This window comes from Nipponia nippon, unplaced genomic scaffold (assembly GCF_047370975.1).
Source record: "Nipponia nippon isolate SJK-2023a ecotype South Korea unplaced genomic scaffold, ASM4737097v1 scaffold_3, whole genome shotgun sequence".
NCBI classification, from domain to species: domain Eukaryota; kingdom Metazoa; phylum Chordata; class Aves; order Pelecaniformes; family Threskiornithidae; genus Nipponia; species Nipponia nippon.
In genome coordinates, this window is record NW_028262347.1 from 6,935,605 (window position 1) to 6,949,725 (window position 14,121).

A 14,121-nucleotide genomic window follows, 5' to 3' on the forward strand; every position below is an offset into this window, starting at 1 on the left:
CTACATTTGTTTATAGTTCCTTAGATAAATCCATTGCAGTGGAGATTTTTATTACCTGTCTCCTATCTTTCTATGACTGCTGCTTATTGCAAGGTTTAGAGCAACACTTTTTTTATTTTGCTTTTTAATTAGAGCAATAAATTTTATTGGACTCAGCAAGGGAGACATTGAAGATGTAAATTCTAGTGTGATTTTTCTGGGATGAAATATGAAGTTATTTATATATGTGATTTTGGCACTATATAGACTGATGCATTCTTAGGTTGGTTTGAGGATTTTTTTGAAGCAGCCAAAACTTACGAGTGCGGACTCTTTTGATTTGCTGAGTCTTTCAGTATGCAAGAAGGATCTTTTTTTTTCCATACCTAAGGACTTGAGCTCTCTAAGTTCGTGACTCTAAATCAATTTAGATGGTGCCTCAAAGCATAGAGTCATGAAACTGGAGTGGGTCCAGAGTGAATTAATCTGAAATTAATTTGATTTTGAAAGGCTCCATCTGGCTGTGTTTGGAAAAGGCATTTAGACAGATATATAAACAAATGATCATCTGTATTCTATATGCCAGATGTGGTGTCAAAAAAATGAAGAAATGGTTGTAAAAAAAAAAAAATCAGCTGAGGGGGATTTTGCTGTAACGATGCTCAACTTGTTAAAATTACAATTGCATCACACTTTGGACAGTAATCTTTTCTTATATTCAGATTTGTAAAAGGGTGAGCTTGATAGGGTATTCTGTTTTAAGTAAGAAAATTGAATGTCACAGCTTGCTTTAATTGTCTATTTGAGATCTCACATAAATAAGTGCAGCTAACCGAAATTGGCTGTGCCCTTAATACGAGCAGTGCTGTGATCTTCCATTCCCTTTTTAAGGAAGCTATTTAGGTGAAACAGCCGTGTCAGGCACGAGCCATTGCCCCCCCCCGTCTTTGGGCATATGCTTTTGGGCCCTATGAAAATAGGTCCCTGTGCCTGGTGGAGCTCAGCTGGGAGCGGGTCCGAGCGTGTGCGTACATACGTGGGTGCCAGCCTTGAAATACATTGGACTGTAAATTACTTGCAGTAATCAGTTGACTTTAGCACACAGAAATGGCTGTGTTTCAAAACAAATGTTTGGAGGACACCTTTCCTATGCCTTTCATCCCCAACCCCAACTCCAGCACACAGTTTGTCATAAACTAGATAAGTCCTTGCGAACCTCTTCAGAACTTGTAGATAACTGCCAGCCTGGACATAAAACTTGCTGAAACAGTCACATCATTAATTATCAAGTAAAAAAAAAAATTTGAAGCCTTCATTGCTGCCTTTGAAGTTTTTTGGAGGGCAAAGGAAGATGAGAATTGAGTAACAACTTTGTAAATTTGGAGCAATAAGTGTTTGGAATGTGGAGAGAGAGACTAAGGTTGTTGACAAGTAAACAGATGGTCCTGTGTGTCCTGAATTTTAAAAGCCTGGTACTATTCTAATTCGGTTGTTGACATGTCACAAATATATAAGCATTTGGGTGTAATCAAATACTTTTTTTTTTTTTTTAAATAATACCGATAAATGTTTCCTGCCACACAGAAAGAACTATGCGTCATTGCAAATATGTGTAATCAGTAAAGCAAGGCATTAATAATCCACATCATTAATACTGAGCAGTCAGCTACTTCAGACTCCACTTCATGTGCAAAATTGTATCAATCAGTGCTCCAGAATTATTATCTAATTGTGTAAGCGCATGAGCGCTCCCTCATGCTACTGCCCAGCTTACGGTAATGCAGAGAGAACCCCTTTGCAATTTGAGTCCCTTTTAGACATAGCACAGATATTTATGCAAAAGGACAGCCTCTGCCCCAAAGAGATTACAACGGAAAAAGTTGGTGAGGAGCACAAGAGTGGAACAGCGAGTTGCAGTCATTGCTTGCGAGCATCATAGTTGTGGTGATCTGCTAGGGTTCTCTTCCTGCCATAACGAGATTAGTTTAGAGACAGAAAAATTATAAATTAGAAGCCTTTGTTAACGTTAAGCTCTCCAGGTCAAAACTAGATGTGCAGATGCCCATCTGGGAGTTGGCCAACCAAAAACAGATATTTAAAATTCATGACTTGGGTATTTATCGGACATGTCTTAACTCTTCTGGTACTTTTCTCCTGCTGCGTAGAGTTAGAAATGCACCTACCTTGCACCTGATGAAGACAGACCCAATCTTGTTTGAGGGTTTAATGTACAGAACAAATTCTGCCCAGAAAGCAAACATGACTTACAGGGTGGTTGCCTAAGCTGAGCCTTATGTTGCAGAACATTATTGCTTGGCAGACCTCATCTAGCCTTGAACTGATTTTGTTCCCAAAGCCTACAGGACAGCCTGCAAGAACAAGGCTGGGGGTTGATACATAGCCTCTTAGTTTAGATCTCCAAGCACTTATTTTAGTCATTCTTATCACATATCCCTAGAAATTTGTGATCTTCATCCATACTTGAACAAGAGGGGAAACAAGCTCAAGACAGTAAGGGCTGGGGAGGGGTGGGTTTGACTTTCTTCAGCTGCTAAAGGGCAAGTGTCTGTCACTGGCTGTTGAGCTGCTGCTAGTTTCAGTTTGGTACAATCTATAGGCCAGTGTAGGCAAATCCTTAAAGATACTGAAAATAGACCATTAGAAGTTTTATCAGCATAAACAAAAAGATGCTACCTAGTTCAGACCTGTACAGATGATGTGTTTGTTTGCTTCCACTATTGGATGAACTAGCAATGATATTTAATTAGTTTCCAAAATAGAGGACTTTAAAAAAAACAAACCTCTTTCTCTCCCGGTTTGTCTTCACTTCTGCACTCATTCATTCTCTTGTTTACATGTATTTTAACTTGTATGAATTACTCCACTCATGTCTGTATACAGCACATACACATCATTAAGCATTACTGAGTGTTCTAAAAAATAATTTGCTTGATAAAAAATAGGTTCATACACCAGCGGTAAGAGTTGAGACAGTCTGAGACACATTGGACATCTTTTTTGTTAAAAAAATGTATTTGAATGTAAGGTTTTTTTGAAGGTGTGATGTAGCATATATACAAAGCTTTTGCAAAGTTACTGTTGCTTGACTCTACACGACTAGAAAGCATTACCAAAAGCAGGGCATTAAAGTAACATCATTTGGTAGTTTTAAACATGCATACAAGGGGTATCCAGGGTTTAGGTCGAAACCCCAGCCTTAAATCAAACAAGTTTGGAATGGAGGTGATGCAGCAACACAGAGGTTGAGCACCTGAAGAGCCACCAGCCTTAGAGGTGAATGTTTAGCAATGAGCCCAGGGGAGGCTGCAGCCAGGTAGGGACAGAGCCTCTCTCATTTGCTTTGGTGAGCAGAACTCTGAAGGCTAACTTTGGGAAGTCAAGAAACCTTAGGACAAAGGAGTAGATGTGCTCCAATGTGCACCACGAGCTGAAGAGGTAATTGCATTTTAACATAGCTCTTATTATGATTTTCTTCTGTATCCTTGATTTCTTCCTGTGGTACTAATGACGAACCTACATCTATACCTCTAAAAAATAATGTATTTTATCTCAGGTGTGCGCAGCTCCCTTCTGATGTTTCTCCAGTATGTGTTCTGTTCAGTACTTTACCCAATTCGTATTGCCCTCAGTATCATGCAGTCTGACCTACCTGCTTGAAAGGCAACTTCCCTCTGCTGCTCCTTCTCCCAGCCCAAACTTATTCCCCATCAAAACATTTTTCAAGTTAAGAAGAGGTTTTTTCCCCAGGTTTTCAAATCTTTTTTTCCTTTGTGACAGGATGTTACCTCCTTATCTTACCTAAAATTTGCATTTAAGGCATTAAAGTGATCACGTGTACTAAATTTGGAATTCATCAGAAAGCAGGTATCCCCTATAGTAACAATGGTTTGCCACGGTTTGTGTGATCTAATACACGGAGAGAGTTAGCAAAGCTGAGCTACAGCTAATCACTGATTTCACCAGAAAAATGACTGTGAATTTTAAATTAAAAAAAAATGCAGTAAAAATGACTCCATTGTCTTAAGAAACATTATGCGTTTACACATAATTTCTGCCAATCTGGAGGAGGCAACACAAGAAAAAAATCTTTGCATTTACCATTCAGTGCTTACACAAGCACTTGAGTATTATTAGCTCCCGAGAAGAATAAACTCTGAGCATTGGATGTCAGGTATTAAAAGCCATCAGAATCGTTCATGTAGTTAATATGTGTGCGTCAGTGCAAGTGCGGTTGCTCTCTGCTGGATGGATGAAGAATTGCTCAGCTCTTTGTTAAAGGCTTTATGGGTCTGTAAGATGGACTAAGGGAGAATGTTTTGCGAGCTCAGAGTTTCGGTATCCCTCCTGCAATTGCAGTTGGCCTTCAAGTGTAGCAGAATGGCAGCTTTATAACTCTTACAGTGATTCGGTTGTCAGCCCTGCCGATGGGTGCAGGGAAGCCCGGAGAAAATTGTTTTGTAGGCATCACTGCATGCATAGGACCAAACGTCCTGCCATATGTGGCTTTGTTCATTGGGCAGGATGTCAGGTTCATTTAGCAACTGCTGTTATGGGTATGTGTTACTTAATAATAATTATTAGTATTATTAACGTTTAATAGTTCTGCCAAAAACTGTACAAGACATTACAGCAGGAGCAGTTAATGATTTTTGAAACATCATCTTTCCTTTGAGCCGCTCTTGAGCAATTACACTGTGAAAACGCTGATGGGCCAGAAAGCTTATGGAGATGACTTTTTTTTCCCCAAAACACAGAGACCTGGTCATTTACAGCTTAAAAATATGGAACAACTTCTTTTTTTTTGTTAGAGGTTCTGGCCCTTATTTTGCTGGCCAAAATCCAATTTAGGTAATTACATTCTGTGTCTATAAATCGCAACCCCCTGCAGTTTTCAATTGGGTATGGTATTGTTCTACCCTTACTGGCTGAAATTGTTGTGCGATAATGCTCCATGTCATTAAACAGCTGCCGTCTGTCACCTTACAATGAAGTCATTCCTCTCTAAACAATGAGTTTATAAAGCCCTTTTGGGTCCTTCCAGACAAAATTTGCTCATAAACCAGCAATTATGATCTTTTGAGTACAGTAAGGTGATGCTTGTTTGTCTCTCTTGACAGCAGTTGGAGTCCTTCAAACGGGTGTTGTCCCTTTTGTCAGCTTGTGTGATATCCTGGCAGTGACTCCACAGCTCGGATGTAAATATTTATTACTGAAAACCCTGATGCCTGTAAATGCCTCTGTGCTGGGCTGGATTTAGTGGTCTTTACACTTGGAGCCCATTCGTTATCATGTTCTTGTTACGTTGGCTCTTAGAGGGAGTTCAATGTTCTCCTACTGATGTAGGAGACATCACTTATACCATAGAACGTGAAAAAGGCAAATCCCCAGCAAAATGGTAAAGCCACTAAAATAAGGTGAGGGTTGAGACATGAATTAACCAAAGCGGAACAGTGAGAAGGGTTCTGGGCAGGGTTAAAGACAGATTTGCAAAACAGGTCTCATGTAAACCCGTTTGGTCCCCGTTAACAGCTGTTTTTCAGCACCTGGCTTGACACCTAGTTCATTCATGGAAATGAACGTGGATTAACGCCAAAGCTCTTAACAGTGATGAATTTAAGAGAGTCCCTTTTGATCCAGACTTTGTTTCTGAAGTCTTCCTCTCTTTCCTTAGCGGTCAGTTCGCTTTTAGCAGCCTTGCTGTAATTACAGATATGAATGGGAGAGACAGGGAAGGCGTCTACTAGGTTTTTCCGGTGCTCCTGCTTAAACAGCAGTGATATTAAAACAATCTCTAGCTCCTCAAAGAGTGGCCCTGTCAACTTGCTGAAATGATGGAATGGTAGTTAGGTTATTAGAAGGAAAATTGGCACAAATTGAGAGAGAGAATGCTCTGGCAGCAACCACAAGCAGCCAGCAACTCAGTGGCTTAATCTCTGCCCTCGGGCTGCTCTCTACGATACAGATGACACCTTGTCAGTGAAGATGATGTGCTGGGTCACCCCTGAGTCCAATGGGCTAAATTGGTCATGGAGGGAAGGATTGCTGCGGTGTAGAGACAGCAAGCCACATAATCTTTTTTTTTTTTTTTTTTCTGTCCTTTTTTTTTTAATGTATGTCATCATTTGGGTACTGACAGTAATTGTCAAGGGATCCCGTTCTCATTAGTGTCCCCTAGACACAGTTATCTCTGTATGCTCATGCTTTCAAGAAAAGACATAAGCTTTTGCAAGGATTGCTTTGCCTCCTCTTGGAAAGTTTCATGTGTGGTTTCTCTTTTGCCTTGTTATATCTTGGGTACAGCAGGAAGGGAAGATGGGGAAGGAAGGAGCTGCTTCCTCTGAGGGCCGTTATGTTGGCAAAGAGAAGTAACAAAAAGCCCTGCAGCTGTTGGCGACTAAGAGGTCTTAGTGCAGGGCAGTGATGTTCATTGGGTGAAGATGAAGGCTGGGAGAGGATAAGGGAATTCATCTTTAGCAGAGATTATTTGCGAGGGATCAAGGGTATTTGGCTGGATTTTGTATTGACCCAACAAGCTCAGTGACAACTGAAGCATCAGGCAGGTGTGCTGTATGGTTGTGTCCCTCAGTGGAGCCTTCAAATATACTGCACGGATCAGATCCATAGAATCTATAAAATAGTGTGGGTTTTTTTTTTCCATTGTTATATCTCTGATGTTTTATTCGCTTGTTCAATTTGTCTGCATTGGCTGTAGTCCTATGCCTACTGCTGGAGCTGGGTGAGGATGCTACTGCAAGTGCCCTTGCTGCGACAGTGCTCATGTGCTCCTCAAAACCCCGACAGTGACAGTGGGATCCCTCCTCCGAGGTGCTCGAGAGCCTTAGTTTGCACTGAAGTCAAAGGAAATGCAATTTAGAAAGGAGCCCAGCTGTGCTTGCAGAAACGAGTGCCCTCTCTGCGGACTGAACTTGCCTATCAACCCCCCAACATGCTGGCAGCTCAGTGAAACCCCGACCTTGCAGTAGAAAAGGATTATAAAGAAAAGTCTAAGTTATGCTTGTTTTTTTTTCCTAAATCTGCAGGAGTTAGTGGATTGGCAGACCTGTCAGTGGATGGTGGAATTTAGTCCAGAGAAGTTTTAATGACTTGCACAAGTTAATTCAGGCAGCGAGTGACAAAACCTGTTCCCTGGAGCTTTGCGTCACAGCGTACAGTGGCCTGTGCCTCAAGCCAAAGTCTTTAACCATCTTTATCCAATAAAGCATTTAAGGAATATGATCAATGTATTCAATTCAACTTCAGTTCCACCAAAGTAAAGAAAGGGCTTAAGCATTTTGTGGAATTAGAAGAGATCTTGGCCTGTGCCTAAACCTTTAGCTCAAAGCAGGAACTTGATGCTAATGGGGTCGTCAACCTGAGAAAAGAGTTAGAAGTGTTCGGTTTTGTGGTTTCCTAAAAAATGGCTTGTTAGCAATGGAAATTGTGGTGCTCTTAGTGGTAAAGGTGGTTGGGTAAAGGAAAAAGCAAAGGAATAAACTTGTTATTCTTTATTAAATATGACCTTTGCTGTAATTTTGGGCTAAAGTAGCAATTGTGTATGGATTTCTTAAAGAAGGGATCCAACAGAGAGAATAGATGAAGGGCATGATTTTAAAATGAACACAATTCATTTTTTTAAGTAAACAACACAGAGAATAAATGAAGCAAAAAGCGAAGCCGATTTCTGAAAGAGAATAGTTGACTGAGTCCAGGGCAAAGCTGAGGGCTGCACAGCTAAGCTTCTACCTTTTCCTGTCTTTGCACGTCCAAAATAGTGTGTGAGCATTTTGCTTAATTATTTTAAGCTACGGGTCAGGGATTTTTTCCACCTTGCTACTAAGGAGGTTGTTTAACGGACTGGGTTTTACGTAAAGGAAGAGGAATTAGAAAGAAATAACAGAGTGATGTTCTGTTCTGGAGAGCCTACTGGAGCCTACTGCTCCATGAAAGTCTTGAAAGTTGTTCCCATGGAGTATCACGCAAGTGAGTCAGTCAGGGGTTTTCTGTTTCTTGGAGATTTTGGCGGGGTGATTCTTCGGTTGCTTAGTTTCATTTGGCTTTGTGTCACGCATGTATGGAAAATACAGTTTCTAAGGCCTGGAGAAACTGTGATTTTTCCAGGTGTGCTTGTGACCTGTAGAGCATCTTCAAAATGGAGAGCATGTGTAAGGCAAGGGAGGGTATTTGTGCATGAAACGTGATGTAAAAGCTTGGACCACATCTTTCAGTCTCTTTCTCAGGCAAGGCTGCTGCTAGAATCAATAGGAATTTCGTCTAATAAATGAGTGTGATAAACCCTGTTGTCTGCTGATTTGTATTGAAGACACTTCACAAGTGATGATCAAACTTCTTGTTGGTTTAAAATGTGCCTTTAATACAACTGTCTCCTTCCTGCAGTAAGCACGGAAAGTGCAAAAGTTAATATGGGCATATTAATGTGTTCAGGTGAATTATGCTTTCAAGGAGATGAAACACATGAAACTAAGTAATTTATCTTTGCACAGGTTATAGCTGTGAGACAGGGGAATTACACAGGGTCGTTTTTTTCTTGCCATTCTTAGATTTTTTTTTTTTTCACATGCAAAATATGATTTTGGTCTGGTTGTGCAGATTTTGAGCTCTTCCAAGTCCTCCTGTGGGCATTCTCTCCCATCATCAAACGGAGAAATTGTAATTAAAGCCAAGTTTTTCAAAAGTGGCAGGTGGCTCTGAAATGCCTGAATTCTGTGATGATCAACTTTCACATTGCTGAAGACAGACCATTTCCCCCCTTTCCCCAGTGGAAAGATGGGGGGAATGCTCTAAAAGTCACGTCTCATTAGTGTTCTTTCTTGAAACTGAAGCATCCAAAAATTATCATCACTTGTGGAATCTCTAGCCAAGTAATTAGTTGGAATTATTGTCCTTAATTATCAACAGTGGCATGAGGGGGTTTTTGTATTTTTATTTTTATTCAGTATTTTAAATTATTTTTTTTCCTTATAAGAGTACAACCCTTCCTAAACCATAATATGTCATTTGTCTCACAGAGCAGGTTATTTTTTGTTACTAAGTTCTTTTCCCCTGCAAAAGTGTGTGGTTGTTTTGAACTTAGATGTACATCTGGAGATCAGATAGGGTAACAATTTATAGGGTGTGAAAATTTTCAAAAATTTAGTGTCCTTTTGCAGGGAGAAAAACTTTTTGAAGCAGCATTTTAATTTTCGCAACAAAGTGGGCAATTTTGCCACTGCCTTCTCTTTTTGAATTGTGCCAGGGTGCAATAAACAATGTGCTTTAAACTGGAGCTTTCCAGACTGCTTTTCCTTTTTAAAGAGCGTAGGCAACTAATCGGCAGCAACCAGCCGCATAGCTGGAGTGTTTTCCATTCTAGGCAATATCATACTAATTTGATGCACACATGGATGCTTCACACAATCTGCAAATTCATCGCTGGCATTAGCCATCTGACAGATTGCCAAGTGTTTCATATTCCTTTCATGTGACTTTATTACAAAACACACGCACACACACGCGCACTGCCTTATTTCTGCCAGTAGCCAGTTTAGTGAGAATTCACTGCAGTTCTGTTTACAACAGCCATGGAGAGAAATCGGCACTTCTTTGCAACTATCCTCTGCTTTAAAATGCAAAAGTCCTCGTTTGCGTTGTGCTGCTCTCTTCTTATATAATGACATTAAGCAGCAGCCTGCAGAGAAAACCAGACTCAATGAAAAATGTAATCGCATTGTTTTTTCTTCATAATACTTATGCTATTAATTAAATACTGATTTTTTTTTCTTCTGCTTTGTGCCAGTTGACATCATCTTCTGCATCTAGTGCACATGAAAACTGCATAGTCCCCTAACTTGCCTTCTCTTTTTAATCTCCTTTTCCACTTTCTAGTAACGGCACAGCTAACAAGATGAATGGAGCTTTGGATCATTCAGACCAACCAGACCCAGATGCCATTAAGATGTTTGTTGGACAGATTCCCCGTTCATGGTCGGAAAAAGAGTTAAAAGAACTTTTTGAGCCTTATGGAGCTGTCTACCAGATTAATGTTCTCCGAGACAGAAGTCAGAACCCTCCCCAAAGTAAAGGTACAGTAGTTGTGCTCTCTTTGCTTTCAGGTTTTTTTGTTTTGTTTGTTTTTTTTCCCCGAGGATCTTGCTTGCCTTCAGGATTTCCAAAGAGGTTTGCATCTGGGCTGTCTGTTTTGAAGCATACTGTGCTGAGCTATGCACCAGTCCTAAGAGGAGAGGACTCCTGAATACCTATCGATTACTGTCTTCCTCCTCTTAAATTGCAGTTTAAATGTCTGTTATCTGGAAGTGTGCATTCCAACTGTGCAAAAAATAACAAAAGATTGCCGTCCTTGTTTAAATTATTGCTGCCAAGAGACATGGAAACCTGAGCGGTCACTTTCCCAGGATTAGATAATGAAAAATATAATTTTCTACTTCCTTTTGTTTCCTCTCTTTGCACCCCAGGTGGGAATAATTTTCAGGATACAGGAGGGGAGAAAGGATAGTGGCGGGCTCTTGCTACGTCATTGCTCCAGAGACAGTAAAAATTAAAAAACAGTGTCACTGTGCCCTTTTTCCAAAATATGATTTCTTTTCTGTAGTCACATTAAAGGATTGATTTTTGGCACTGGCATTTTTCAGAATGAAAGGGTTGTTTTTCCTTCCTGCATTTTTTTCCATACACATGTAAAGTATTTGTCCTTAACTATGTTGCTTTCTCTGTGTATCTGTGCACACTTAGGCATGTGAGAATTCTGTGTATTATAGCTATGCAATTATAACGTATGCTTACATGTAGACTGAAAGTGAATATTTTGTTTCACAGAATGCATTTTTCTCCCTAAATAGCTATATACTTTCCTTTACACTTTGAGTTCTTCAGGTTTGGAATATGAAAGTGTTGCTAGCATTACAACTAATTAGTGCAGCTCAGAGGCATAACTAGATATGCATGTCTGCCTGGCTGTAAGGTTGCTAGATAGTTATTCATTCTTAATGCACTCCTGCCACTGCTTCTAAAAACCTTTAAAGCGCACATGCTATGGAGAATATCATAAAATGATTTTGTGGACTAGCAGCTAACCACCAGTACAAAACAGGACTCGCGTGAGATTTCCAGTTCAGCGAGAGGTGACTGCTGTTGTGCGAGGCACACAGCACAACTTTGGGTGCTCCTGTGCTTTTGTGCATAGGTTCAGCATTTCCTCCCTGCCCCTGGTGCAGGGCAGAGGATCCTCTCAGTGGCCGCCTCTTTGCTGCCCCGATTTAAGCAGTCTTGTGCTTTGAGTGACATCAGTTCATTTTGGGTTGCTTGCATACATCACTTCTGGTTAACAGACTTGGTGCGTTGGTGTCACACCGATGTCAGGGAGGGGGTTCATCTCACCATGCCTTGCCGCTAATCAAGTCTCCATACTAGATTGCTCTTTCCCTTCAGAAGCAGAAGGTTTTTTTGGTTGGAGTACTTCAGTGTAGTTTTGCTTCTAGCTCCCTCCATTCCCCAGGATTGATGTATTGTAGCATGTAGACCCCTGCTCTGTGAGAACAGAGCCCTCACCAAGTGTCTTTTTCTTGTAATGCTGGGTAGAAGACAGCATTAAGAGGTCAAGCAACTGGATTTTCTGCAGTCCAGGCTGCTATGGATGAGCAAACTCCTACTTAGTTTAAACCACTAAAATGCTGAACTTTGAGACTCGTCCATTTAGAAAGAGCTGATTCCCGGCCCACAGAAATGCCTTCCCACTAAGCAGTAAATGAAGTGAGAATGATATTGTGGTTAGACAGAAGAAAGCCATTGATTCCCGTTTCTGTAGTGTTTTCCATTATACTGTACCTGTCTGTCAGGCAGCTGGAAGGCATAAGGATTAACCACAGGTCATGCAAATCGTTGTAGACTAATTATGAAGGCTTGTAGTCCCCATATTCAATATTCTTTTTGAAAGGTGGTTGGGTGTTTTTTTCTTTGCTTGGACTCTTTTCAGCCATGCAGAGACGATGCTTTTATGTCACTTCAGGCATTATATGTTTTAATGAGTAAATGAAATTAATCCGCAAGAAAGACAGACTAACCTTCAGACTTATATTTCCCTGACACAGCAGCAGTCTCCTCTGGTGGTCAGCTTTTCCCTTGGAAGCTTTGGAGGAGTGTATCTCCATGCTGGCTCTAACCTTCCTCCTGGCTGAGTCTGCCAGCAAGGTTGCTAGATATAGAAACCTCTTGAGTTTCTTGTGGATATCTCTTGACTAGGAATGATCTTTATTTTCTTAATCCAGTAGCACAAAGGATTCTATGTGAAAGACTGTTAAGAATGTTAGAAACAAACAAACAAACAAAATTGCTCTGAAAAATGTCTGATAGTCTTGTCATCGTGATGCATGAGAAATCCTTCACCTGTGCTATCTAATTGGTATTTAATAACAAAACTGAGGTTTGGCTTTTTGTTTGGAGGTGTGGTCTAATTTCGTGCTCTCCTTCTGTGTAAACACCCATGCGAAACAACCATTTTTATTTTATTTGAGCTGGGTGGACTGGGGTAATGCCAGGCATTTTCCTGCTCGCTGCCTCTCTGCATGACCTCCAGTTTTGCAGAACAGTGCATCAAGGGGACCTTGTGGTCGGGTGACGCTGGAAAAAGTCCCGTTTTCATTTCATTGTGTGGTCATGGCTGTGTGTCTTGCAGGACATTCACAGGCTGGTATCACCCAGAAATTTTCTCTGAATATTCTGCAAGCTATGAACGGCAACGACAAAAATGCAAGTTAGTGTTACTACACCACGCGGGCAGGTGGCAGTTTGGCTTTATTCTTTGAAGAAAGGCATTTTGATTTTCGAAAGATTTCTCTCTTTTTGGACAAGGGCTGTGCATTTCTGTTAGCTTGGCCAAAGGGGCTTCTCCAGTTTGGACAGAATTTTTCCCTGATGAGCTGTTTATGAAGCTGCAATCTGAGTCTCTCCCGATTCTGTCAAAAATAACCATAGGCTGCTTCTCTCTCCCCTGCTGTTATTAAGACTGTCTTTCATACCCTCCAACGACAGACGGCCTAGTTCATGTCTTTCCTCCTTTTTTGTATTTCTTGCCACCTCTGCAAAGCTGAAGCTGGAGGAAGAGGAGGAAGACAGGTAGAAAGCCAAGTTTTACTCACTTTGGGAAACTAGAAGAAAGCCATCTTACTTCCACAGATATATTGCTGCTAGTGCAAATGTTGAAGCTTGGCTTTATTAATTGGGAACCACGGGAATGTCTGTGTGTCAATGCATGATGGTTGGAATATCCTCTGTCAGTAGGAAACTCCTCGTGCTTCCCAGAGTTTGCAGTTCTGCGGTTCTTTTTGGATGTGTGAAAGAGCTCAGCAAAGAAATTTGACTTTGTGTTTATCCCCTGTTGTTTTGTAAGGCTTTTTCCTCTTTCTGCAACCAGAGAAATCCGGGGGATTAGGTAAACTAAATTAAAAAAAAAAAAAAAAAAAAGGCAGGAAATCCTGTAACACTGAAATAAATGGCACTTTCAGCTTCTGGGGACTAAGGGGATTCAAAGTCTAGGCAGATCAGCCCTCTCTGTTCCCAGTCCAGCTTCCTCCCTTTATATAATTTATTCTAGGTGGATAGATGACTTTTTTTCAGAGTAGTTGTTAAAGAGAGCTTCTGTAATACCTCAAATTCAGGAAGGTCTATGCAAAGGCAGTATACGCTGGCACCGAGACCTCTCTTCTTCCCCACTGTTCTCCTAAGCCGGCAAGATTTCCTTGGCTGCTTTTGTTTCAGAGTCCGCGTGCTGAAGCAAGCAGATGGCACAGGGCTACTTTTGCCCTTTGAAATGCAGCAGAAGAGTCCTGGGCCAGATCCACCAAGTCCTTTTGGTACCTTGCCCCTGTTTCGATACCTGTTAGTTCTTGTAGGGATCAAGGTCCCCTAAACCGGCTTTGTAAGCCTGAGCCTGCTTGTGCTACCGTGGGAATCCCGCTGCAGAAAGCAGGGCAGAGGCATCCCTGTAACAACTAACTCCGTGTTTCCTTGTAGCCTTTTACAGACCGTTTATCAGATTAAAGGGAGGCTGCTGAGTGAACAAGGATGTGCTGTAGTTAAAGGCCAGTGTTTATTATTATCCTATTTAACAGG

At 41.1% G+C, this 14,121-nt stretch overlaps 1 protein-coding gene across 10 annotated transcripts in view; it reads left to right on the forward strand.

Annotated features, from left to right (window-relative positions):
- CELF2 (CUGBP Elav-like family member 2) overlaps positions 1-14,121 on the forward strand; it is a 559,446-nt gene that overhangs the window by 418,137 nt on the left and 127,188 nt on the right. For 9 of the 10 annotated variants that reach the window (XM_087768249.1, XM_087768245.1, XM_087768243.1 and 6 more), the window contains one exon: positions 9,883-10,079. In XM_087768249.1, coding sequence (XP_087624375.1) covers positions 9,902-10,079 — 178 coding nt within the window. In that variant the 5' untranslated portion in view covers positions 9,883-9,901. Of the gene's footprint in view, positions 1-9,696; positions 9,716-9,882; positions 10,080-14,121 lie in introns of those variants that run through there. The other variant, XM_087768250.1, reaches the window with a different exon arrangement.